The sequence below is a fragment of the Octopus sinensis genome, linkage group LG22, assembly GCF_006345805.1.
Source record: "Octopus sinensis linkage group LG22, ASM634580v1, whole genome shotgun sequence".
NCBI lineage: Eukaryota > Metazoa > Mollusca > Cephalopoda > Octopoda > Octopodidae > Octopus > Octopus sinensis.
This window is the reverse complement of record NC_043018.1, coordinates 21,282,813-21,310,570: the sequence shown is the minus strand read 5'-3', so window position 1 is coordinate 21,310,570 and position 27,758 is coordinate 21,282,813. Positions and strand designations below refer to the sequence as shown.

Below are 27,758 nucleotides of genomic sequence, written 5' to 3'. Positions count from 1 at the left end.
TTATGCAATTCGTAATAACTGTTGTTTGCATGTGCAGCGAAATTTGTAGAAATGTTATTGTCAGTCCTGTTTTAAGCAGACCCACTATGCTGCAGCGATATAGCTGCGAGTCACATTGTTTGGTTGCTGGGTGATATCTTGTCCCAGTCCAGCTCTGATCGAGCAGAACTTAAGATCAAGTTCGAAAAAAAAAAAAAATTAATTAAATGGTCGGCTGAGATTCGAGAAAATTTTGGCTGCTACTACTAGCAGCTTCGAACGATCGATAAAGCTGTGGTTCTCAACCTTTTTCTCTTTTATTTGTGGACCCTTTTGGTTACTATTCTATTCATACGGACTCCCGTAGTCATTCAATGTTTAACAATTAGTCTTATAGATGCTTCTTTCAAAATTCCCATTTTTGTCTTTCATACATTCACCTAAGTTGAACTATGTATAACTTTAAAGAAAGAAACCAGGCTAATTCTAAAGCAACTTTTTTTCATGAACCCTGAAAATACTATTGCGGACCCCATTTTACTATTTTGCTTGTGTGCGCTCTCAGGTGTCATATGGATCCCTCTTGAGAACAAGTGGCTTAAAGGCTCCTTCGTCGCCCCCCCCCCACCTTTTTTGTGCAGTTTGTATCTTGCTGTGGTGGACGGAGTTTAAGAATACGTACACTACCCGTTTTCGGGCGTAACAAAAACCCTAACCCTAAACACCGAGTGTATGTACGGTTTACTTTCGCCGTTGTGGTGGATGTAATTGAAGTGTTTTGTTTCGTCACAAATCAGCTCCTTTCGGGCAAGCCTATGGTCAAAGATATTCCAGTCGAGAATGTGTGTGTGGTTTACGTTATCCAATTCAAATGCGTAATAAACTTGTTTACAGATGGAGGAAAAACTCTAATGCTTCGGGACATACCATTTGTACCTCTCCGACGAAGGATACTACTCGCTTCATCCTCAAGAATTACTGACGCAGAGACGACTGAGTTCTTCGGATCTAACATACTGTTTGCATTATCTAAAGCCTTCACCCGAACTTTTCCTTATAACATCAAGGAAAGACTTTTAGGAAGAATCAATTGCTATTACTAGCAGGTCGAAAGACAACGTAGAAGCGCTCTCAATGTGCCGTACACGCGGATATTGTTTTGGTGTGTGAAGTCGAAATCGTACTCTGGGTATGTTGTTGCAGCGTAGTGTAATAATATCAACCAAGGTTAAGTTACAGGCGTGACCATCACGTCTTACTTCTAGCGGAACGTACACATAATCAGCATGGCCGTCGTTTCATTTCTACCTGGTCGAACAACAAAACAAAAACTCATACAAAAACGATACCGCTTGCTGACTCGTGATGTGTTTACATTGTTGAGTGTGACAATAGGAGCCTCTGATGTTGGTTCTTTTGTGTTGCTGGTTAAGTAAAAGCACCGACGGTAAACATTAAAGTCCTAATTGCGGTGGGCCGAGCGCGGCAGTGATTCGTTAATTTCGCGGAGTTTCCATCACGTGGGCTAATGACATGTCTATTACATCTTTACTATGCGCAACTACAAACATATTAAGAGCAGTGGTCCTCAGCTGAGGACAGTCTTGTCTTCGGCTTTATACGATGGCCACCTCAGAACCACTTGCGACAATTTGCAACGATACTGTCTTCTGGGTAAAGTACCCTAATTATTAATATTATTACTACTACTAACCTGTTTAATTGCCATATTACCTGCTCGCGTACAGAGTTGTTATACGTCGTTGTATGAAACGTCAGAACGTGTTTAATATTGCCCAGAGATAATTAATATTTATTTAAAGCAATTTCTTAATTAATTTTTATAAAACCAACTTAATTATATAATTGAGTGTGTAGAAAGTTTTTAAATATATCTTTTCATATGTTTTTTGCAGGTAAAATTTTACACTCTAGCGTTAAAAGTTACTATTGTTATGTTTTTATATGTTGCACCACCTCACTGAATATTTTGACAATAAGCATGTTAAGAAAATACTCTACGTGGAAGGAGTTAAAAGTGTTAATGCCATTTCGGCTTTCTCGCCTTCGTGTCTAAATAATACGTACCTCAGGTATGAAATAATAAATCTTCGTCTTTTGGGAATACAAAAAGTATTTTAGACGGGCTAATATATATTAAAAAAAAAAAGCGTTATCGAAATTACTTTGGAGGGGTTACAATGTATGCATTTATATTTCTTCGTTGTATCTTGGAAGCTGGTTTCATTTTAACATGAGGATAGTTTCATTTTAATTTTAAAAAGAAAACTGACTCGGCATCTTTATGGTACTTCTAATACGGCTTTTTTCTTCCACTTAGGTGTCTAATTTCTTGTATCCACCTTTCCATACCTGCCAACTTTTTGTACTAGCCTAAAGTTTTGAGGGTTTATGTGTTCTCATGGCTTGTTCTTAGATCCTGGTAAGCACTGATCTAAAAGATACGATTGAAAGTAACTCAAACATGACCAACCTTTTGGATATCTTTGGCTGCAGTGAAATCTTTTGCAACTTTTTTTTTTTTCAATGGAATATGATTTGAGGGAGATTTGACTGCTATTTCTTGCAGCTCGAGCTAGCACTTAGAAGCTCTGTACTCGACGTGAATATTGTAAAGTGTGTGTATATTTACACACACGTGATTTTCTTTTTTTTTTTTTTTTTTAACCCTAAATGAAATTTGATCCAGTATGATCAAAGGCTTTCCAACCATGACTACCATATCTTTCTCAATGGAATCAAGAATTACATTATTCACTGCGTTTTCAACGCTTTGAAGTTTGATTTTGGAAATGTAGCTGCTATTTCTAGCATGTCCATGGACCGTGTGCAAAACTGCGTGTGGCTCGCGTATATATTTATATAATAAGCATGTTTCCTTTTTTTGACGGGTCCACATTTTTGTCTGCTGGGTTTCCTAACACTTTCTCACTGCACTCCCTACCCTAGAGCGACCCCCACCATGTAACTGGTTGCATTGGGTTGGTTACAGTATTGGTTTCAAACTCGGGTACAAGGAGGGACCAAGTCGATGAAATCGAATCAAATACTCAGCTGGTACTTATTTTATCGACCCCCCGAAAGTATGAAAGACAAAGTCAACCTCGGCGGAATTTGAACTCAGAACGTAGAGACACGGCCGAAATAACACTAAGCATCGCGCCCCAAGTGCTAACGACTCTCCACCTCACCGTTTTACGCATTGGGGTACGATATTACCAATGGTACTTAAGGAAGGACATTTACCAGAGAATCCTCAGTTCAAGAAAACCTACCGGGATCAGGTCCGTTACCTATTTTGATGCCAAGGGACCGGCTGCTTACCCTAATTCGCAATAGTTCTAAAACTTTATTATAGTATCTTTCACTAGTTTCAGTCATTTGACTGTGGCCATACTGGGGGGACCGCCTTGAAGAATTTTTAGTCGAACAAATTGACCCCAGTAATTTTTTTTTTTTCCAGCTTGATATTTATTCTATCAGTCTTGTTTGCCGAACCGCTAAGTTACGGGGACGTAAACAAACCAATACCGGTTGTCAAGCGGCAATGGAGGACACACACACATGCATACACATATATGTATATATTTACATACACAACAGGTTTCTTTCAATTTGCATCTACCAAATTCACCCACGAGGCTTTGGTCGTCTCGAGGCCATAGTAGAAAACTCTTGCCCAAGGTGTCACGCAATGGGACTGAACCTGGAACCATGTTGTTACGAAGCAAACGTCTTACTTCACAGTCACGCCTATATATTTTAGTTTTTTTTTTCAATTTATATTTAGGCGCATGCTTGGCTTTATAGGCGCAGACTATATGGCTCTATGCATTGGCAGACCGGGTCTAAAATATTGGTTGCCAGGAGACTAAGGGGGCCCGCTCGCGACTACAACGCTATCATTTAATTTTTTTTCTTTAGTTAAAAGTATTCTTTTCAACTGTCTACAAACACAACCAGGCTGAAATAATAAATGCAAGGGGATGGGCCCCCATATACCTATTTCTTTACTACCCACAAGGGGCTAAACATAGAAGGGACAAACAAGGACAGACAAACGGATTAAGTCAATTATATCTACCCCAGTGCATAACTGGTACTTAATTTATCGACCCCGAGAGGATGAAAGGCAAAGTCGACCTCGGCGGAATTTGAACTCAGAACGTAACGGCAGACGAAATACCGCTAAGCATTTTTGTCCAGCGTGCTAACGCTTCTGCCAGCTCGCCGCCATATATGGATTCTAATGACGCAGAGGCCCACTTGCCATCGGGCAAGCTGGCCAGTCCGCCACCAGCTGTATGGTTAAGAGGCACGCATTGCAACCACTTGGTTTTGTGTTCAATCCTATTGCGCAGCACCTTGGGCCGACTGATGCCATGTAAATTGAATTTTATAGAAGGAAACTGTGTGGAAGCCCGTCTTGTGTGTTCGTTATTGTGTCTGTCATCCACTTGACAACAAGTGTTGGTTTGTTTACGTCCCCGTAACTTAGAGGTTCGGCAAAAGATAATGCTAGAATGAGTACCAGACTTAAAAATTGGTACTGGGGGTCGATTTGTTCGACTAAAAATAAACAAAAATTTAAAAAATAAAAAACTTCAAGGACCTGCTCCGGCATGGCCGCAGTCAAATGACTGAAACCTATAAAAAGATATGATTTATTGTTTAACTTCTAAAATTTATGACATTATTTTAATCAAGGAATTACAGTGGCCCTGGCGTAGATTTTGGCCGCCCTCGTTTCTTAAATGTAACCAATATTCGACCTCAGCAAAGAAATACAGTGGCTGCTCCCTTTGGTCTGCGAATTTCACGTTACGTCTTCGGGACTTACCTATTAGCAAAACCAAATGTTCTTAAACAATTTGTAAAATTTGTTCTGATATTGAAAATTTATAAAATTCTTGAACGCCAACTCAGGCAATCTATCGGAGAAATTATATGAGAAGTGGAAGTATTTGTTCGGCAATATCTTAAAACATTTAAATGGATTTGTGTATATGTGTTATTGTGTAGTTACATCCATGAATGCAAGATGCAATTCTTTGTAATTTTGAGTACAAAGCTACCAATTTTTAAGGGAGGGGGCAAGTTGATTACATCGACCCCCATACTAGACCGGTACTTTATTTTATCGATTTCGAAAGGGTGAAAGGCAAAGTCAACCTCAGCAGCATTCAAACTCGGAACGTAATGCCGAAAGAAATATTTCTTTACTACCCACAAGGGGGCTAAACAAGGACAGACAAACGGATTAAGTCGATTACATCGACCCCAGTGCGTAACTAGTACTCAATTTATCAATCCCGAAAGGATGAAAGGCAAAGTCGACCTCGGCGGAATTTGAACTCAGAACGTAATGCCGAAAGAAATATCGCTAAGCATTTTGTTCGGTGTGCAAACGATTCTGCCTGTTCACTCCCGTCATGAATGCAAATGTTATGAGATTAATCTTTCGTGATAGAATCTTAAGAAGTCGGTCGGGTTTAGTATGTGAGAAAGTAAAGAAAAAGAAGAGGGGCCCGTAAGAAGCATTGCTTGAAACAAATAAAATGACGTAACGTTAGTTTACAATTGTTTCTTCTTGTTTGGTTAATCGAACTGCAGCCATGCCGAAGCATCACCTTGCAATTTAGTCGAACGAATCAGCGCCAGAATTTCTTAAAGTCTGGATTTATTTTATCAGTCTCTCTTTGCCGAAACACTCATTTACAGGAACGTAAACAAACCAACGCTGTTTGTCATGTGGTGGGGAAACAAACAGACCAACCCACGTACACACGACAGGCTTCTCTCAGTTTTTGTTTACTCATAAATTGCCGAAATGCTCGAAATTAAAGTGGAAATATCTTACAAACTATAGAATTTGCTCAATAAAGCCAAGAAAAAATGATGTTTTATAAACACATTCTACCAGTATACGAAGTTTAAAAGTGTTTAGTTAACTAGAAATTGTGTTGAAAACTGCCGTTCAAAAGGAAAAGATCCGTTCAGTTGATCTTCGGCTATCCCGAGGTGCTGCGCAGTGGAACTGGAGCGGAAACCACATGGTCGCGAAGCGAAATTCTCAACCACACAGCTGTAGATATCCCGAAACTTAAACTGGAAATGAAAGAAGAATAGATAAGGCGATTTTCTTAGAAATATTTTCCAAAACGTAACGCTTTCGTAATGCATGGAATGGAAACCCTCCGTCGGTTACGACGATGAGGGTTCCGGTTGATCCGAATCAAGGGAACAGCCTGCTCGTGAAATTAACGTGTAAGTGGCTGAGCACTCCACAGACACGTGTACCCTTAACGTAGTTCTCGGGGATATTCAGCGTGACACAGAGAGTGACAAGACCGGCCCCTTGGAAATACAGGTGCAACAGAAACAGGAAGAAAGAGTGAGAGAAAGTTGTGGTGAAAGAGTACAACAGGGATCACCACCATCCCCTGCCGGAGCCTCGTGGAGCTTTTAGGTGTTTTCGCTCAATAAACACTCACAACGCCCGGTCTGGGAATCGAAACCGCGATCCTCGTAATGCATAATTCATTATGAAAGAAGCTGTCGATGTTGCTTAGCAAGTTCTTAATTAAGAGATAAATTCGTATCTTTTAAAAATGCTGTCATACATTCATTTCAGCGAATTTCAGTTTCTCCAATGCAGTTATCAAAAATACGATGGAAAAGTGATAATTTGTTAAGATTTCCATGCCTTATCAGAAACAGTAATGTGTAAGAGACGGCGATTTATCTAAATTGCTAAAATCTGGAAAACTTATACAAACAATTCCTAATTCTATCAACAACTCGAAAACTTGGTTACGAAGAGTGTTAAATGAAGTCATGACCAGAACTGGGGAAAATAATGAACAGAGGTTAGCCAAGGCGAAAGAGAGGGGGAAGAGTTATGCAGAGTTGTGACATATCACATGATTTGGGGTAGGAATTTTTCAAATTTTGCTTGATAGATTTATTCAGTGTAATTATAGACTGTATTTTTCAGCCGGTTTAGAGAGTGGGAGGATAGTTGTACGAAAAAATAAACGAGAAAAAAAACTGGAAAAGGGTTCACACTGTTGGCCCTAGAGTACAGAAAACCCTGGCGCCCTTCCTGTCTGGAATTCTGTAGATTAATTGAGGAATAGAACATCGTTTTTTTAAAATTTAAACGTTTTAACCAGTTAGAAACTGTTGGCTTTTCCGCGGGTTCTATACATAACTGACCTGGTTATGTAGTTAAGAAGCTTTGGAACCACGTGGTTTCGAGTTCACTCCTACAGCTTTGGCATGGAGAAATTATCTTCCATAATAGCCCCGGACCGACCAGTCATTTTGTGAGTGAATTTGGCAAACACGGTAAAGCTCATCGTATGTATGTTTGTGTGTGTGTGTATATACACACACACACACACACTCTCTGTCTGTCTCTCTCTGTCTGTCTCTCTCTCTCTGTCTCTCTCTCTCTCTCTGTCTGTCTCTCTCTCTGTCTCTCTCTGTCTCTCTCTCTGTCTGTCTCTCTCTCTCTCTCTCTCAGAGTAACCCGTCGTTGCCGGGTAATTTTCGTACTAGAATCTCTTGGCAGACTTTTCAGAATAGCACACCCACATAAGTTGAATTTTCTCTGTTTTGAAAGTAATTTTGCAGATAGTTTTCCACCAAACCCTTGCAAATGATGGGGGGGGGGGGTGAAGCTTTTTATATAAAAAAAAAATTCATGAATCTCTCCTGGACCGACCTGCCCCTACCTTTTTGTACCTCGCACTTAAAGTCTGAGACGCCTTTCTTGGGAAAAAGGAGAAAAATTGAAAAAAAATTTTCAAACTCTTTCCCCTGCTCAATATCGATTTGGGGTTTTTTTCCGTTTGTTTTTTTCACTTTAAAACTATAGGAAAAACTTTAAAGGTTAAAAGAAAAATTTTGGAAATTGGCCATTACCATTATAATCCACATTTTTATTTTCAAACAAAATGTAATTTAAAACCAATAGTGAAATTTTAAATTTTCTTCATTAACTCCACCCCCCCCCTCCATTAATCCTAAAATTTCAAGTATATTTTTAATTTTATTTTAATTATGGTTTTAAAATGTGGACAGTCTGAATCAGCAATTTGTGTCTGTTTATTTCAAAATAATCTTCAGATAAAAAGATGTGATTTAAGAGAGATTTAGTTGTTTGTAACACTCCCCCAAACCACCTGGTACCTTTTTTTTGTTCTTTTTTTTTTTTTTTTGTCACTCTGACATGTATTGAAGTGTCTCTATATTTTCTCTTGCCCAAAACATATTTATGGGATGATGATTCAGTGATTCATTGCTGGGATTTAACCCTTTCGTTTCTGTATTTATTTTGAGATGCTCTGTGTTTCTTTCAATTATTTTTAATATAACAAAGAATTTAGTAAAATAACTTAGTTATCATTCAGCTAGTGTTAGGAACATAAATTGTGACTAAGGTTTGGTGGAAGATTTTAATCCAAAACTTATGAAAACAGGACATTTGTACTCAGAGCCAGAGCCGGTTTCAGCCGGGTTGGTAACAAAGGGGTTAAGCAATAACAAAAGGAAATTGTTATTTAAATTCTTAATCCCCATTCTGCATCAAGCAAGCCCATGTAAGAAAAATATAATAGTAAATAATAATAATAATAATAATAATGAAATTATTGTATGCACAGTGCTCAAGTGCACCACAACTTGTCAAAAGTGCATATAAAGCATATGCAGTAATGTACAAATGTCTGGAAAGTGAACAGTGTATGAGACCGATAGAATAAGTACTAGGCTTATAAAGAATAAGTCCTGGGGTCAATTTCCTTGACTAAAGGCAGTGCTCCAGCATGGCCACAGTCAAATGACTGAAACAAGTATAAGAGTAAAGTGTAATACATTTTTTATTTATAGACAATCTTCTCTTTGGGACACAGATTTTGAAAACCAAATTTGTTTTTCTTGAGGACAAACTATTACAGAATTTTTGGGGGCTAAAAACATTTCTCTCTCTTTCTCTCTCCCAACCCTCCCATCATCTCTCTCTCTCAGCCCCCCCGTCATCTCTCTCTCTCAGCCCCCCCGTCATCTCTCTCTCTCTCAAACTTCCCCTCGTCTCTCTCTCTCTCTCTCTCTCTCTCTCTCTCAACCCCCATCATCTCTCTCAACCACTGTCATATCTCTCTCTCTTTCAACCCCCCCTCGTCTCTCTCTCTCTCTCTCTCTCTCTCGCAACCCCCCTCCCTCATCTCTCTCTTGTAGTGAACTACAATTGGTCTTACTATTGAAGTCCTTAAATGTAAAATAAATATTTCTTATTCAATAATGGAATATAATGCTAAATCAACCAAACGACCTTATTTTGATATTTTTCTTGTTTTTCTTTTTCTTTTTTGGCAGAATATTTCTTTGACATGGGGTACTGCATCATGGCCACAGTTTACCCAGTGCTTCCAGAATACCATACTTATGTGGATACCATGCTTCTGGCTATGGCTGTGCTTACCATTATATCTGTTTTACATTTACAAATCCAACAGCAGTTCAATTCCATATACATTCTTGAATATAGCCAAAATGGTAAGAATTTCTTTTGTCACAAGAATATTTGGTCACTAATATCATGCTGGTTGCTTCTTAAAATAATAATAATAATAATGAAATTATTGTATACAGTGCTCAGGTGCACCACAACTTGTCTGAGTATATGCAGTAATGTACAAATGTCTGGAAAGCGAACAATGCATGAGTCAGATACATGCTTGTGTGTGTATGGAGGGGAGAAAATCAGGTGTAATGTTGGCGAATCTCAGAAAGCATGGAAGTTTTGAGAAAATCAGGTGTAGTGTTGGCGAATCTCAGAAAACATGGAAGTTTTGAAGGATGCAGTGCTCCGACAACTAACAACTGATGCCGGCAGTTTGTTCCATGCTTCAGCAACTCTCAGCATGAAAAAATGTTTCCTGAAGTCATGGGAGCTGTGCTGTTTTCTGAATTTGTAAATATGTCCACGGGTGTTAGATGGGTGGAGTTTGAAAAGGTGCTCAGAGTTATTGTTTGTACGATGGTTGGTAATTTTATGTGTTGTGTGTTGTTGAAGACAATCATTGTATGGCTTAAATGGCTCTGTCTCTAATAAGTGAAGCAACTCACAAACTTAATTTTTAACATTTTTATTCAAGGGAAATGTTTTGATGTTTGGGCCCTGTTTGCATAACAATAAACTCTGCATACAATCACCACAGGGTGTCAAGACCAGGAGATAGTAATACACACACACATATGTGATAGGCTTCTTTCAGTTTCCATCTGCCAAATCTGCTCACGGGAATTTGACCAGCCCTGGGCTGTAGTAGAGCCTTGGATCTACTGGTTTCAGTCATTGGACTGTGGCCATGCTGGGGCACCACCTTAAAGAGCTTAGTCAAACAAATTGATCTTATTACTTTTTTTCAAAGTAAGTCAAGTATTCTATCAGTTTCTTTTGCTGAACCACTAAACCATGGTGATGTAAACAAACCAACACCAGTTGTCAAGAGATGGAGGGAGACTGACACATGTTTGTGTGTGTATACATGCACACCCACACACACATAAATATACTGTGTGTATATATACATACACATAAATATACTCTGTGTGTGTGTGTATATATATATATATATATATATATACACACACACACATATATACACACACACACATATACATATACTGTGCATGTGTATATTTATGTATACACACATACATATACTGTGTGTGTGTATATTTATGTATACACACATACATATACTGTGTGTGTGTATATTTATGTATACACACATACATATACTGTGCGTGTGTATATTTATGTATACACACATACATATACTGTGTGTGTGTATATTTATGTATACACACATACATATACTGTGCGTGTGTATATTTATGTATACACACATACATATACTGTGTGTGTGTATATTTATGTATACACACATACATATACTGTGTGTGTGTATATTTATGTATACACACATACATATACTGTGTGTGTGTATATTTATGTATACACACATACATATACTGTGTGTGTGTATATTTATGTATACACACATACATATACTGTGTGTGTGTATATTATGTATACACACATACATATACTCTGTGTGTGTGTGTGTGTGTGTGTGTGTGTATGTATGTATGTATGTGTATATATATATATATATATATATATATACGTACGTGTTGTTATTTGATGTTTAGTGTCATCAAGGTTAGTGGATAGTGGCGAAAGGACAAATGCGATCTTTTACAGATCCCCACAATAAAAAAATAAAAAATCACACTTCAGCAATCAACTCGGTGGATCGTGATATGCTGATACGTGTCTGGGAGGAATTCTATTATCACATTGATGCTGCAGGTGGTGGTGGCCACATTGAACACTTGTAAGACAGGAAATAAAAGTTGATTGTGAGTAAATACTTGTGACTTAGCTGGAGTTTTCTATTGCTTTTCCTTATTAAAATATCGCGTAATAAAATCGGTTCATTCTTTTTGAATGGGATGGAAGCACTCCGTCGGTTACGACAACGAGGGTTCCGGTTGACCCGATCAACGGAACAGCCTGCTCGTGAAATTAACGTGTAAGTAGCTGAGCACCCCACAGACACGTGTACCCTTAACGTAGTTCTCGGGGATATTCAGCGTGACACAGAGAGTGACAAGGCCAGCCCTTTGAAATACAGGTACAACAGAAACAGGAAGTAAGAGTGGGTGAAAGAGTACAGCAGGGATCACCACCATCCCTGCCGGAGCCTCGTGGAGCTTTAGATGTTTTCGCTCAATAAACACACACAATGCCCGGTCTGGGAATCGAAACCGCAATCCTACGACCGCGAGTCTGCTGCCCTAACCACTGGGCCATTGCACCTCCACTCAGTTCGAATAACCCTGTATATACACACACATGAACATACACATGCACACACTATGGGCTTCCATGCAGTTTCCATCTATCACATTTTCTCACAAAGCATTGGTCAACCTGGAGGTAACAGTGGAGATTATTTGTCCAAGGTGCTGTGAACTGGAATTGAAACCCAGAATTCGATGGCTTTATAAAGAGCTTCTCAACCACGTGGCCATGATTCCACTTATATAACATTACTGACGAAGATGCATGGAATAAAAACAAGACAAAAAAACAATCTCTTACTTGAAGAATAAAGGCTAGTAACAGGAATGGCATCTGGCTGTTGAACAATGCTTCAAAAATATTTGTCTGACTGAGTCTGTTATGGATGAACAGACACAAAGCAAGCAAACTATTTCTAAAAATAGTTAAACAAATAAGCTACTTTTGTAGAAAAAGTGGATAAAAAGCAAAATAAGTAGCTTTGGGAATAACAATGTAACTTTATTTTTTTAAAGTGTTGTAATTGTCACATTGCTGAAAACTGGGTCATTGGAATTGCTTGTGCCTCGTATCTCGACATTTGGTGTGTTCATAATTTCCAATGCTTTGTGAGTGAATTTGGTAGATGGAAGCTGCAGAAGCTCATCATTTTACACACACACACACACACACACACACACTAACACCAGTGTTTGCTTATGCCCATGTAGCTTAGCGGTTCAGTAAAAGAGACTGACAGAATAAGGACCAGGCTTTAATTTGATTTGACTGGCCTATATAGGTGTAGGCTTGGCTGTGTGGTAAGGACCTTGCTTCCCAACCACATGGTTCTGGGTTCAGTCTCACTAGTACCTTGTGCAAGTGTCTTCTACTACAGCCCTGGGCCAACCAAAGCCTCATGAGTGGATTTGGTAGACAGAAACTGAAAGCCTATCATATATGTATGTATGCATGCATGTATGTATGCATGCATGTATGTATGTATGCATGCATGTATGTATGTGTGTGTGTATGTGTCAAGTCCTCGTTAAAGGCCTGTGATATGCAGGACACTGACTGGGAGAACAATGCCTGTCATTGCCACAGATGGAGGAAGCCGGTTAAGGAGGGGATCGACACTTTTGAGAGAGCATGTATCCAGCATGAAGAACTTAGGCGAGCTGTCCGAAAGCGCACGGCTCGTATAGTGAATGGGGAAAGCTTGGTCAGCAATGTTTGCAGTCGTGTATGCTTGTCAAGAGCAGGGCTCATTAGCCACCAACGGAGCCGCAAATGCAAAATATAAGTTAGTCCTAGAGCGCAAAATGTTCCTGAAGGTTGGCAATGGTCTTCCTCGGTCAGGAGTGGACGGCCATCAACATATATATAATTGTGTGTGTGTGTGTGTCAATTAACTTCCGTTATCCATAGGCTAACCCATGCTAGCATGGAAAACGGATGTTAAATGATGATGATGATTATAGGTGCTGGCATGGCTTGTCAGTGTAGCTGTGTAGTACAGAAGCATGTTTCCCAACCATGAGGTTTTGAGTTCAGTCTCATCACATGACACCTTGAGCAAGTGTCTTCTCCCATAGCTCTGAGCCAACCAAAGCTTTGTAAGTGGATCTGATAGACAGAAACTGAAAGCTGTATGTATGTGTTTGTTTGTGGGTACTCTTGACATCACATGATTGTAAACGGGCATTGCTGTTATACAAGCATTTGGGTGGGGGGTGGGAGTAAATTTTAATTTTTCAATTTCTAATCTGTGAAAAAATGTGTTTGGCCACAAGGAAATATTACCTTACTCGGAAACTGGCATGGAAAAATAGATGTTAAACTTTGATATATTAAATTTCTTTTAATGATGTGGAAAAATTTCAGTATGATTAATGTATGATAAAAAAATGTGATGACAGTATTGTAGTGGTGATTTGAAACTGAACCTTTAGGTAACCGGTCAGACATCACGCCTGAACCACAATAGTTCTACGTGATTGGTCTATCAAGCAGCCAATTGGCATGAAGCCATTGTGTGATTCAGTCTTTGAGACTCTTCTGCTTTTGGTGGTAGTTAATAAAAGACTGCTTTTGGTGGTAGTTAATAAAAGACTGCTTTTGGTGGTAATTAATAAAAGACTGCTTTTGGTGGTAATTAATAAAAGACTGCTTTTGGTGGTAATTAATAAAAGACTAGTTTTGGTGGTAATTAATAAAAGACTAGTTTTGGTGGTAGTTAATTTCAGAATATTGAGGCAGCTGAGCAATGGGTGTCTCCATTCTTGCTGCACCAGACGGTATGCATTTTTACCACCCAGGCAACCCAGGAAGGCGGCTAAGATAAATGACGGGAACCTCTGTCACCACAAATATAGCACAACTGTTTCCAGTTATCTTGAGCATGCGACACGTTGCCATATCAATAACTGACCATAAATTCCTCGAATGTAATTCTTGCTACTACCATCTGTAAAAGACCAACACAGTTTGTCTTTATGTGTGATAAGAAAATCTGTTAAATATTTGTGAGTGTTGTTCAATTACTTCATACATCCCAAGAAACATATTTTCATTCATCAACTCAACTGGTTATCTCCACACCCAGACCAACAACCTTCCTTCAGACCACGTCAGCATAATTCATGTTTTTTTTTATGTTTTCCTTTTTTTTTTATTTTAAATTTTATTTACAGACATTCCTAGTTTTTCTAATCACCCTCGATATAGTCAATATGTCGACTGTACTTGACAATGACCAAATGGAAACTCTCTTGGATATAAAAGCCTTACTGATCGGATACGGACTAAGAATAGCAACATTTGTAAGTATTGTGCATTTGTGCGTTACAGACTTTTTCGTTTTCACTCTTCACTGACCTTGAGGTCATCTTTTAATCTTTAGCACACTGTAGGTGCGTCATGTCACCATATGAGTTTCCTCCCCTGTAGTAACAGGGTAGTGGCAGGGGAGACAGTTCTAGAGAAAATGCAGTGTGCTAAAGGTTAAATTCAAGCACTTTAGCCTTGCATTATGGGTAAAATAATCCAGGCATACCTTGACTTACAGTGGTAATTGGTTCCTAGTCATGTGACTTGATTTGAAAAACAATGTAGCACAAAAAAACATTGAAAAAATGATTTATTAGCATTAAAAGATTTATTAGGTGCAAGTGTGGCTGTGTGGTAAGAAGTTTGCTTCCCAACCACGTGGTTCCAGGTTCAGTTTTACTGTGTGGCACCTTGGGCAAGTGTCTTCTACCACATCCTCAGGCGAACAAAAGCCTTGTGAGTGAATTTGGTAGCCAGAAACTGAAAGAAGCTCATCGTATCTGTATACATGTGTGTCTGTTTGTGCTCCACCATCGCTTCACAATCGGTGTTGGTTTGTTTACATCCTGTAACGTAGCAGTTCAGCAAGAAGAGACACAAAATAAGTACCAAGCTTTAAAAAATGTTCTGAGGTCAATTTCTTTGACTAGACCCTTCCGGGGTGGTGCCCCAGCATGGCCGCTGTGCATTGACTGAAACCAGTAAAAGATAAGATATAATATATATGTGCACCCCCACATGTTTGTGTGCTTTTGTAATTATCCCCCCCCCCACTGCTCAACAACCAGTGTTGGTTTGTTTCTGTCCCTGTAACTTGGCATTTCAGTAAAAGAGGCTGACAAAGTGTCGGATTTAAAAGGAAGAAGTACTGGAGGCAATTTGCTCAGTGAAACCCTTTAAGGCAGTGCCCCAGCATGACCACAAACCACTGACCTAAATGAAACAATGAGGAAAAGCACTAAAGAAACTTATTTTCAATCTAAGAAGTGACCATCCAGTTGATAATTGAATTATGTGGCTTTTAGGTGATGAATTGGAAGGTTCTGTAGGACATAGGACAAAATTCTTAGTATCTGTTCCAAATCTCTGTTCCAACTCTAAGCACTGTGGTTTCAAATCCAGCTACAGCTTCAGGGTCAATAAAAAAAAGGGACCAAACAAGGGTGGTGAATTGACGGAACTGTTAGATGGTCAGTCTTTTGGGATTTGTTCTGGTTGTCTTGGCAACAATTCATGTGATGATACGGGTGCTTAAGGCGACGAGCTGGCAGAAACGTTAGCACACCGGGCAAAATGCGTAACCGTATTTCGTCTGCCGTTACGTTCTGAGTTCAAATTCCGCTGAGGTCGACTTTGCCTTTCATCCTTTCGGGGGTCGATAAATTAAGTCCCAGTTACACACTGGGGTCGAGGTAATCGACTTAATCCTTTTGTCTGTCCTTGTTTGTCCCCTCTATGTTTAGCCCCTTGTGGGTAATAAAGAAACAGATACGGGTGCTAAATTGTATCGACCAATGTCTAGCAACTTTTCCTTTGGATAAATATCAGTTGTGGGATGGGGGGAGGTGCATGAATGGACAATGACTAGTCTTATACAAAAAAAAAACAGCTTAGCAAAGCCTGTATGCACATACTGCAGATAAATGGTGAACCTTCACTGACGATAATCCTAGAGATGCACTTTTATTTCAATGGGCAGAGTTGTACCAACCTCATGAGAACCTGGCTTGTGCTTATGTAATACTAAATACAGGTTTGACAATGGCCTCCTGTTGCAAAGACCTCTCATAAAAGTATAACTAGAAACTCTAACGCAGATGGGCATCTGGCACGGGCAGGTGCCTTGCAATAGTACAGTATTAAATTTGTATCTTTTATATTAATGTACAGGTATCTTTATTTCATTCAAGTAAATTTAATATTTAATTTAGAGTGACCATTTCCTGGTGAGGAAAAATCAGAAATATGAAATGGCTTCAGAACCAAAAGTTCCAGAAAATCAATGTTGCACCTGTATATTGTTAGCACCACCATTAGATGCTCTAATAATGTAAATGTTAGGGGTTCAGGCATATTGCAACTTTTACCTTCATTGAATTCCATGCACTATTTCTTTTGATTATAATTCGATAAAATTTATTCTTGTTTTATAGATTTTGTCACTGATTCTGGTGTGGATAGAGAAGAAATCTGGTATCTTAACATCTGGTGTGCAATTCATCTTTTGGTTGTTGTCTTTCCTTTGTCAAATCATTCCATTTTATAGTCAAATTATTTTGAAGGTAAGTGAAATGTTTAAATTGATATATATTTTACAGTTGGGTCTCATTGTACCATCTGTTGATGCATGTGCAAAAGCTTGTGTGTGTGTGTGTGTGTGCTTGTATATGCTAGGAGATGATCTTAGGAACAGCTTCTTTTGTGCCACTTAGGAATTACCGGTGCCGGTGGCATGTAAAAGAACCATCCGGCCATTGCCAGCGCCGCCCCATCTGGCGTCTGTGCCGGTGGCACGTAAAAAGCATCAACCGATCATGGCCATTGCCTGCCTCGCCTGGCACGTAAAAAGCACCCAATACACTCACGGAGTGGTTGGCATTAGGAAGGGCATCCAGCTGTAGAAACACTGCCAGATCAGACTGGAGCCTGGTGTAGCCTCATGGCTTTCCAGACCCCAGTCAAACCGTCCAATCCATACTAGCATGGAAAGCGGACGTTAAACGATGATGATGATGATGTATGAACTTGATGTTTGAAGATTCACCAAACATTTGGAAGCAAGGCTTAATGGTGCTTAAACTTATGTATTATGGGTTGTTTTGAATATCTCCTGATAAAAGCATCCAACCGAAACAAGACTGTATACCAATAATCCTCTTGAAATCACTGGTGCAATTAGAGAGAAATTTCAAGCACTTTGCAGGACATTGCTGTAGAGGTAGGCTAGAACTTGTTAGTAATATTGGTAATGGAAGAAATCCATCAAGGAAATGTGTAGGAGAGGTGAAGGTGGTTGCGGTTGGTAAGAGACCACAAATGGAACCCTTCTGTAAGTGAAGAATAGCTTGATCCTTACTGCTCCATTCAGGTGAAGAGTGCAGAACTAAGGTGCAAAATGTTTGTGACACTGAGATCCCTGCTGACGATATGGAAGGCTTTCCAGCATTACAATGGATTGAGATCTTGCAAAACTTCTGAGAAACTCCTGCAATTTCTGCGAGGAGCAAAGCATCTCTGATTATTTCATACACACACACACACACATACAAACACACACACAATGAGCTTCTTTGAATTTCCGTATACCAAATCCACTCATGAGGAATTGGTCAACCCTGGGCTATTAAAGTACAGAAGACACTTGTCCAGAGTGCCACACAGTGCAATTGAACCTGCAAACATGTGGTTCAGAAGCGAAGAAATATCTTTGTTTCATATTTTTTTAACCTTTCCCTTCTGTCCCAAAGTTCTGATTTTCATATCCTTCCTTCTATTTTAGAATTCTGTGTCTTTTATTTACCTGTCTGTCTGTCTATCTGTCCCAGTGCTGTGGCTCATTCAGTCCTCAAGTTCTTTCCATAACTCCACTCCTTGATTCTAGAATTATTGTAATCCATCATAATCCAATTTCATTTTTATATATTTCAGGATTACAACACAAATCTATTTAGGTTTATCATGATGTGCCTCACTTTGGGACTGACAGCACTGGAATTAATTTTGTTTTGCTTTGCTGAAAAGTTTTCATATGATAGTCGAGGTTACTTTGAATTACATTCCAATGAAGATCTTTCTGCTGTAAGTAAACTCCTCCAGTAATATTCTTTGATATTTTACCGCTGTTACCATTATTACTATTATTACTAATTAAAAGGCAGCAAGCTGACGCTGACAGAATCATTACCACACGAGATGGAATGTTTAGTGGCATTTCATTCATCTTCACTTTCTGAGTTCAAATTCTGCCAAGGTCGACTTTGCCTTTCATTTTTTTGGGGGTCGATGTATTAAGTACCAGTTGAACACCAGGGTCAGTGTAATCCCTTCTCCTCCAAAATTTCAGGTCTTGTGCCTTTAGTAGAAAGGATGATTATTATTATTATTATTAAAGCAATGAGTTGGCAGAATCATGAATGATCATGAGATTGCACCTAGAAAGTTCCCTTCCGAGGCACAAATCCAGGTAAGGTGGTTTATGGAAACCACCAGCTTCCCCTCTTCACACCGCCAATTTTATCCAAGAGAAAGACAAAGGCCAATACAACTTGGTGCCAGTGACATCACTACTCATTTCTACAGCTGAGTGAATAGGAGTAATGTGAAAATAAAGTGTCTTGCTCAAGAACACAACACACAGCCCAGTCCGGGAATTGAACTCAGTAACTCATGATTGTCTGCTTGAAGCTCTAACCATTGAGCCATGCACCTTCACTGGTATCAAAAGTATAGACTAAAATCTCTCCCTTCAAAATTGTTGGCCTTATGCCCAAAGCAGAAATCATAAATTTTAAAAGGTGGAGAACAAGCAGAACCATCAACATGTCACTGTAACCTTTCCAGAACTCTCTGCAGCACGGATTTTTGTCAGTGAACAGGTCGCGGTCTTATAGCGAAGAAAATATTTTGACAAATTAAACTTAAATGTTGAAGTGAATCGAACGGCTTTTGTGTGTTTCTTAAATGGTTTACAAACACCTTCCACGCTGCAATTGTTTTCGTTCCACCACACGATCTCAGATCAAATCACTTGCTATGCAAGTACATCTCTGTAAATCTTTGATTAAACTTTTCTTCATCAGTGACCCTAATCACTTGTTTTCACAGCTTTTCTCATCTAATGCCTGTTGGAGGCAGTGAGCTGGTGGAATTCTCAACATATTGGACGAAATTCTTTGTGGCATCTCTTCCATCCTTTTGGGAGTGTTAAACCAAAACATACTTGCCAAGTAGTGGGGTCAAAGTAATTGGCCTTTATCCCCCTAAAAGCTTGCTGGCCTTGTGCCAAAATTGGAATTATCCTTATCGAATGCAAATGAGGTCAGTTCTACCTTTCATTCTTTCAAGGTTAAAATAAGTACCAGTCGAGCACCTGTCCCTACAAAATTCCAGTCCTTGTACCTATGCTAGACAGAATTATTATTGAGGTGACGAACTAGCAGAATTGTGGTCATGTCAGACAAAATGCTGAGCACCATTTCATCCACATTTACATTCGGGGTTCAAATTCTCCTGAAATCAACTTTGCCTTTCATCTCTTTAGTGGTTGATAAAATAAGTACCAGTTTAACACTGGGGTCTATGTTGTCAACTTACCCCAACTCCTCCCGAAATTGCTGTCCTTATGCCAAAATTATTATTTCTTTAATTTCTCTTTTTTTTTCCTTTTAGAACCCCTGTCCTGAAGATACAAGTTCCTTTATAAATAAGATGTCATTCCATTGGTTAACAAGGTATTTTCAAAATGTTTTTTTTTTCCTTTTCTATGTTTTTTTGATTATAAATAATTTTGTTTGAGAGAAACGAGCGCACGCAGGGATATGCAGGTGCATGCGGAAGTGCGAGCACAAGGTTAGGCACAGCACACAGGCACACACAGATGCATGCATATGTGCATGCACACACATGCACATATGTTGGTCTTCTATACGGTTTCTTACTTTACTGCCCACAAGGGGCTACATACAGAGGGGACAAACAAGGACAGACAAATGGATTGAGTCGATTATATCGACCCCAGTGCATAACTGGTACTTATTTCACTCCAAAAGGATGAAAAGCAAAGTCGTCCTCGGCGGAATTTGAACTCAGAACAAGGCGGCAGACGAAATACCTATTTCTTTATTACCCACAAGGGGCTAAACATAGAGGAGACAAACAGGGACAGACATAGGTATTAAGTCAATTAGATCGACCCCAGTGCGTAACTGGTACTTAATTTATCGACCCCGAAAGGATGAAAGGCAAAGTCGACCTTGGCGGAATTTGAACTCAGAACGTAGCGGCAGACACAATACCGCTAAGCATTTCACCCGGCGTGCTAACGTTTCTGCCAGCTCGCCGCCTTAATACAGTTTCCATTCAGTTTCTGTCTACCAAAATCCACTTAGAAAGTATTGCTTAGCCTATAACTATTTTAATAAACACTTGCCCAGTGTCTCGCAGGGAGACTAGAACCAGAAACCATATCATTGCAAAACAAACTTCCAAACTACAGAACCACGTTTTTGCTTAGAACTTCTCATACTCTCTTTACTCTTTTACTTGTTTCAGTCATTTGACTGCGGCCATGCTGGAGCACCGCCTTTTAGTCGAGCAAATCGACCCCGGGACTTATTCTTTGTAAGCCCAGTACTTATTTTATCGGTCTCTTTTGCCGAACCGCTAAGTAACGGGGACATAAACACACCAGCATCGGTTGTCAAGCAATGCTAGGGGAACAAACACAGACACACAAACACATATATATATACATATATACGACAGGCTTCTTTCAGTTTCCGTCTACCAAATCCACTCACAAGGCATTGGTCGGCCCGGGGCTATAGCAGAAGACACTTGCCCAAGGTGCCACGCAGTGGGACTGAACCCGGAACCATGTGGTTAGTTAGCAAGCTACTTACCACACAGCCACTCCTGCATTGCTAAAATATTATTTTCAGTCTGATTTTTTAGTGTATAGTACCAGTTACGCACTGGGGTCGATATAATCGACTCAATCCATTTGTCTGTCCTTGTTTGTCCCCTCTGTATGTAGCCCCTTGTGGGCAGTAAAGAAATAAGAAACTATGGAAGACCAACATATGTACATGTGTTTGTGTTATTTTTTCTTTCCTCTTATCCATTTTTATTATGTTGTAAAAATTTAAGAGCTTATCTCTTGTGTTATTGTTGGTGTCTGTTTCCCCCCCCCTTTTTGTTTTCTTGTTGTAGAAGTGGACGGATGTTAATGGTTGAGTAAAGAATATTGAATAAGGGCGTGTTTTAGCTCAGTTGAGACCAACCAGTCGATATAGAATTTATGTCAATTATTTCACAACAAGGCTTGTTTGTTGTGTGAGTTTTTAATTATACAAAGAACACAGTGACACAGATAACAGCTGACTTGATTGTGTTCGTATATACAGGTGTCTTGGTTGCATACCTTATGCCTTCGTTCATTCACCTGGATATATAAAACGTGTGTGTGTATACATGCATACATGTACATTATGTATATACATTATGTATACTTGCTCAGTGTCAAAGTATGCCATACACACAAATATATAATATATATATATAATATGTATATAACACACTCTCTCACAAATATATATATATATATATATATATATGTATAATGTTATGTAATGGTGTAATAAAGTATTGATTGGGTATTATCTGATGGTTGATGATTGATTGATTTAAGTATGTTTCTCCATTTTCTCATTTTGTATATATATATACATACACACACACACACTTGCTCACAAATATATAAATACACGCAGGTCATTTATATACACACACACACACACACACACACACACACACAATATATATATATTTACATATATACGTATAATAACATGAATTATGTATATACACAATTGTACACACAGAGGCACTTGTACACACAAATGGGCACTTGTACGTGCACGCAGGCACTTGTATGCTCACGCGGGCACTTGTACATCCATGCATACAAACCCTCGTACACCCATACAAACATGCATCTCAATATAAACATGTCATGACCCAACTACATTCATATACAACCAGACATATACAACACATGGTAGTATATTGATTTTCAGTTGACAAAATCAATCAATCTTTTCTTTTTTTTTTGTCCTGATTAAGCAGAAATATTGATATGTCGTCTTGTCAGCGAAGGCACATGGCTCAGTGGTTAGTGTCGAGCTTACGACCATGCGGTTGTGAGTTCGAATCCCGGACCGGGCTGCGTGTTGTTTTCTTGAGCAAGATACTTTATTTCACATTGCTCCAGTTCACTCAGCTGTAGAAATGAGTTGTGATGTCACGGGTGCCAAATTGTATTGGCCCCTTTACCTTTCCCTTGGAGAACATCAGTGGCATGAAAACAGGAGGCTGGTATGTAAGGGCAACTGTAGGTCTACCATAAACAACCTTGCCTGGACTTGTGCCTGGGAGGGTAACTTTCTGGGTGTAATCCCATGACTGAAGTGGGGTCTCAGCATCTTGTCAACATTATATTAACCACAGATTCTGTTTGTCTGACAGGGGTCCCCACCCCCCTCCTGTCTAATGTTTATATCTTTTCCTTTTCTCTGATATGTGCAGACATATCTCAGAGCTCTCTCAATAGTAATGTCACCATAGAAATGAGAAAGAAATAGTTAAAACCTGTTGGCAAAACGTCAATAAGTGTCAATAGGTGTTGTGAGACTGAACTATTTTGTTTACTATGACTGTCTTGTGTGGTGGTGTCCTCGGTCATTGTTGGTGTGAACAATTGAAGCAGTTTTAAACTAGTCATATTTGTGTCATACTAAGTGTATATAGACCTTTGACAAGCAAGAGACTGTGGTTTCTGTCAGATAAAATCTCTTATAGACATGCTGTGTTAAACACTAAACATTAATGGGGACAAAAGCCAGATTTAAAACACTGGATGATGATATGAAGGACCCGAGTGTAAAGCAGAGGTTCTCAAACTTTTGGGATCGCTGCCCCTCCCCCTCATAGCTACATAATACCCTCAGCACCCCACCCCTATTTTTATGTGTAAATAAATCTTTATATATAAAAGTGAAGTTGTGTGTCTGTCTCCTACGATTTAGATTCCTAACTACTCCCACATTTTGCGGTGCAGTGTAACCAAAAGTGGGTATCTTATAGTCGTGATTCCTATCGAGCCCTTCTGGGTATTAGCGCGCGTCTACGATGAGTCTATGATTTTAAAAAAAATTTACCATTTTTTTCCATTTTAATGCATTTTTTTCGCTATTATATAAGGGAAGTAACTCTCTAAAAAATGTCTACGATGAGTCAACGATTTAAAAAAAAATTTACCATAATTTTTTTGCTATTTTTTGGCTATAACTCTCTAAAAATGCTTATATAGTTATTTCCCTTACAAACCCGAGCAACGCCGGGCGATACTGCTAGTATTTTATATTTTTCTAATTTATATATACTATGAAGCATTTGATATTTAATAAACGTTTTAACTTCTTAACCTCACAGCCATATCTAGTTAAGAGAAAATAGATCAAAGCCAGAAATTCTTTGAAGTTTGTCAAAACAATAACTTGAAAAGCACATTTCAGAACACTTCTTTTGTAAAAGAAATAGAACGAATGATAGCAAAGAAATTTTTCTCTTGAAAAAGATAGGTAGCAAGATTCAACTGTATTACTTGCCAGTATTTGTAAATCTGTAGTAAAGGCGGCGAGCTGGCAGAAACGTTAGCACGCCGGGCGAAAATGCGTAGCCGTATTTCGTCTGCCGCTACGTTCTGAGTTCAAATTCCGCCGAGGTCAACTTTGCCTTTCATCCTTTCGGGGTCAATAAATTAAGTACCAGTTACGCACTGGGATCGATATAATCGACTTAATCCGTTTGTCTGTCCTTGTTTGTCCTCTCTGTGTTTAGCCCCTTGTGGGTAGTAAAGAAATAGGTATTTCGCCTGCCGTTACGTTCTGAGTTCAAATTCTGCCGAGGTCGACTTTGCCTTTCATCCTTTCGAGGTCGATATAATCGACTTATTCCGTTTGTCTGTCCTTGTTTGTCCTCTCTGTGTTTAGCCCCTTGTGGGTAGTAAAGAAATAAGTATTTGTAAATCTATTTGTAATCTAAATGGGAACTGAACAGGGAACAGGATAGGACATGAAACAGTGTGATGGGGACAGGAACTGGAAATAACCCCTGCTTTTCTAGTTTTTACTGGTTAATTCAGCTAGTACACTCACACACACACACACACACACACACACACACACACATAATTAAAACAAAACCAGGAAAGTGAAATTCCTTACATATCTAACATGTAAACAATAGGTAATTCCTATTAGCAAATGAAACATGTGTAATGGAGAATAAATAATACCAGAAAGTTTCCACTTTACTGTTTTGTTATAGAGTAACTCTGCAAATAACATTTCCATAATTCTCAACTCTAATAGGGATTTTGATTAACCTACTGCTGCAACCTGTGACCCCATATTGGATTGTAATAATGGAATAAGCAGATGTGATTCAAGAGGAAATGGCTGGCATTTACCCTAATTACCTACATTGTGTGTGTGTTTGTGTATCTGTGTTTGTCCCACCCCCCAACATCGCTTGACAACCGATGCTGGTGTGTTTATGTCCCCGTAACTTAGCGGTTCGGCAAAAGAGACTGATAGAATAAGTACTAGGCTTACAAAGGCTAGGCTTACAAAGTACTAGGCTGACAAAGTACTAGGCTGACAAAGTACTAGGCTTACAAAGAATAAGTCCTGGAGTCGATTTGCTCAACTAAAGGCAGTGCTCCAGCATGGCCACAGTCAAATGACTGAAACAAGTAAAAGAGTATATTTTGTGCGTACGAGTATTCTAGCTTGCAGGGGTTTCCCCACCCTTGTTATAGTTTCTCGAGCCCTGCACCGTTGGTGCGATCAGAACCATTCAAGTGGTTTGAGCAAGCTGAACTGTAAATATTTGATTGCTTTCATTTGATTTTTTTCTCTCTCTTTCTCTCTCCAGATTGATCATAGATGGTTACAAAAAGAGTCTTGAAGAATCCGATTTGTGGGATCTACCTAAACATTTGCAATATGGTCGAAGTGTTCCGAAATTCAAACGTTATTGGGCCAAAGAATTATCAAAGCAAAAAAAGTAAATTCTGTTTGTTTGTTCTATTTGTGAAATATGTTGACCACTTTGATTCTAAATCCATTTTGTATTTCCCAATATTAAATATATTAGGTTTTTCGTTGTCCACCCCATCGCTTTCGCCTTCAGGGTTGGTGAAAGCGATGTGGTGGACAATGAAAAACCTGGCTGATGACAGTCAAGGCTGATCTGGAACCCAACCTAGGCCCCCATATCTACGGTGTTCACCGCTGGAATAAGGAGTGGTTGGCGATCACGCGGTCGTTAGCCTCAAATCACCAGGCTTTATTCTCTTGGTTATCTGGTTTGCCAGGAAAAAGTTTTGGTAACCCCTGTGATTATATAAAGCATAATAAAGGCACTTGGCCTAGTGGTTAGGAGGTTACACTCATGATTGCTAGATTGTGGGTTCAATTCCTTGACCATGCTGCTCCAGTCCACTCAATTGTAAACAGATCACCCTGTGATGGACTCACCTTCCAATCAGGGGAGAATGTTGGCCCGCTCCCCTAGCCAGTGGGATGGCATCATCTGAAAACTAAAAACGGTGCAAAGTGCATTGTGACCAGTGATGTATAACAATATCCTATAGTTTGGTCAATCACATGACAAAGCATGTTGTTATTGAAGAAATGTAACAGATGCATTTCTGTAGAAGCATATCTCGTATACCTGCTTTGGATATGTTTTGGTTCCATGTGCCGATATGTGCAGCATCAAGGAATTTCTGAGAGTTACTTTAGGCTAAAATAATCTCTGGTTCCAACTACTCTCAGACAAATGGTTGGATGTGCAGGGATGTGTGATGTAGAGGAATTAAGAAATTGCTTACCATAGGCTGAATTATTTAATGCTAAAATAATCTTCAGCTCCAGTTACTCTCACACAAATTGCTTCTGTCTTTATTTTCATATTTAATTCATTATTTTATTTTGTATTTTTATGCATTTAGAGAATCTTGCCGTGCTGAGCCTGTATCGGAGACCACCCCACTTCTTCGCGACACAGAAGAGACAACATTCGCAGATACTCAAGCAAAGACAGGCTCAGCCAAACCTTCTTTGTTGCGGACATTATTTGCTGTGAACTGGTTCCTTTTTGTCATTTCTCAGCTCGTCAAACTCTTGTATGATCTACTACAGTTCGTCAGTCCACAAATTCTCAGGTTCGTTTTTATGATATTTCTGTGATTTCTTTTAAATTGTTGAATTGCCACATAAAAAGCACCCAGTACATTCTGTTCAGTTGTTTGCATTAGGAAGGACACCAAGCTGCAGAAACCATGTCAAAGAAGACCTGTAAAGGAATTTGCTAGGCAGAATGAAGCCCAGTGTACATGTGTGCATGTGTATACATACGCACTATGTAACTTCAATATACATGTGTGTGTGTGTGTGTGTGTGTGTGTGTGTGTGTGTGTGTGTATGAAGCATTATTAATGCTAAAAAGTAATTTTCATATCCAACTTAACATGGATGCCTTGTTAGAACAATGAATCCTGTGTTATTAGTCTTGAGGAGTCCTCTCATATAGGCGCTTGGTGCATAAAAACACACACATAGATGGTAGCAGATGAAATTCATCTGTCACAGACACCAGAATTCTCATATTATATGACTAGCACTATGACCCGGCAAAATATTTATTGAAGACTTTATTTCTCGTTTTGGTGGCAAATAAATGAAATCCTTGTTTTCCTTTTTCTTTCCAGTGCATTGATTTCTCACACTGAAACCCCAAATGAACCGGAATGGAAAGGCTATATTCTTGTTCTTGCACTGTTTGCCTCAAACTTACTGCAGTCTTTCTTCTATCACCAACATTTCCAAATTGCTCTCCGTTTAGGAGTGAAGATCAAATCCTCGCTGATCGATTGTGTGTATCGAAAGGTAAAGTATTTTGCTTTCCGGGAGAAAGTAACTGTATTAATGATGTGCTTCAGGACAGTTAATTAACAGAATTGATTAGTCAGTGAAATGACAGGTGTAGTCCATCTTTACGTTCTGAGTTCATCTTTGTCCATATTTACGTTGAGTTCAAATTCTGCCAAGGTCAACTTTACCTTTTGTCCTTTCAGGGTCGATTAATTAAGTACCACTGAAACACTGAGGCCGATGTAATTGACTAGTCCTCCTCCCCCAAAATTTCTGGCCTTGTGCCTTTAGTAGAAAGGCGTCATTATTATTATATTAAGGCAGTGAGCCACCTCAGGTGTCACCAG

At 39.2% G+C, this 27,758-nt stretch overlaps 1 protein-coding gene across 1 annotated transcript in view; it reads left to right on the top strand.

Moving 5' to 3' along the window:
- The first annotated feature begins 616 nt into the window (after positions 1 to 616).
- Positions 617 to 27,758, top strand: part of LOC115223122 (canalicular multispecific organic anion transporter 2) — a 54,541-nt gene continuing 27,399 nt past the window's right edge. The window contains exons 1-9 of the mRNA XM_036512110.1: positions 617 to 1,653; positions 9,382 to 9,561; positions 14,557 to 14,685; positions 16,846 to 16,974; positions 18,341 to 18,490; positions 20,081 to 20,142; positions 25,409 to 25,540; positions 26,490 to 26,702; positions 27,249 to 27,470. Coding sequence (XP_036368003.1) covers positions 1,603 to 1,653; positions 9,382 to 9,561; positions 14,557 to 14,685; positions 16,846 to 16,974; positions 18,341 to 18,490; positions 20,081 to 20,142; positions 25,409 to 25,540; positions 26,490 to 26,702; positions 27,249 to 27,470 — 1,268 coding nt within the window. The 5' untranslated portion in view covers positions 617 to 1,602. The remainder of the gene's footprint in view (positions 1,654 to 9,381; positions 9,562 to 14,556; positions 14,686 to 16,845; positions 16,975 to 18,340; positions 18,491 to 20,080; positions 20,143 to 25,408; positions 25,541 to 26,489; positions 26,703 to 27,248; positions 27,471 to 27,758) is intronic.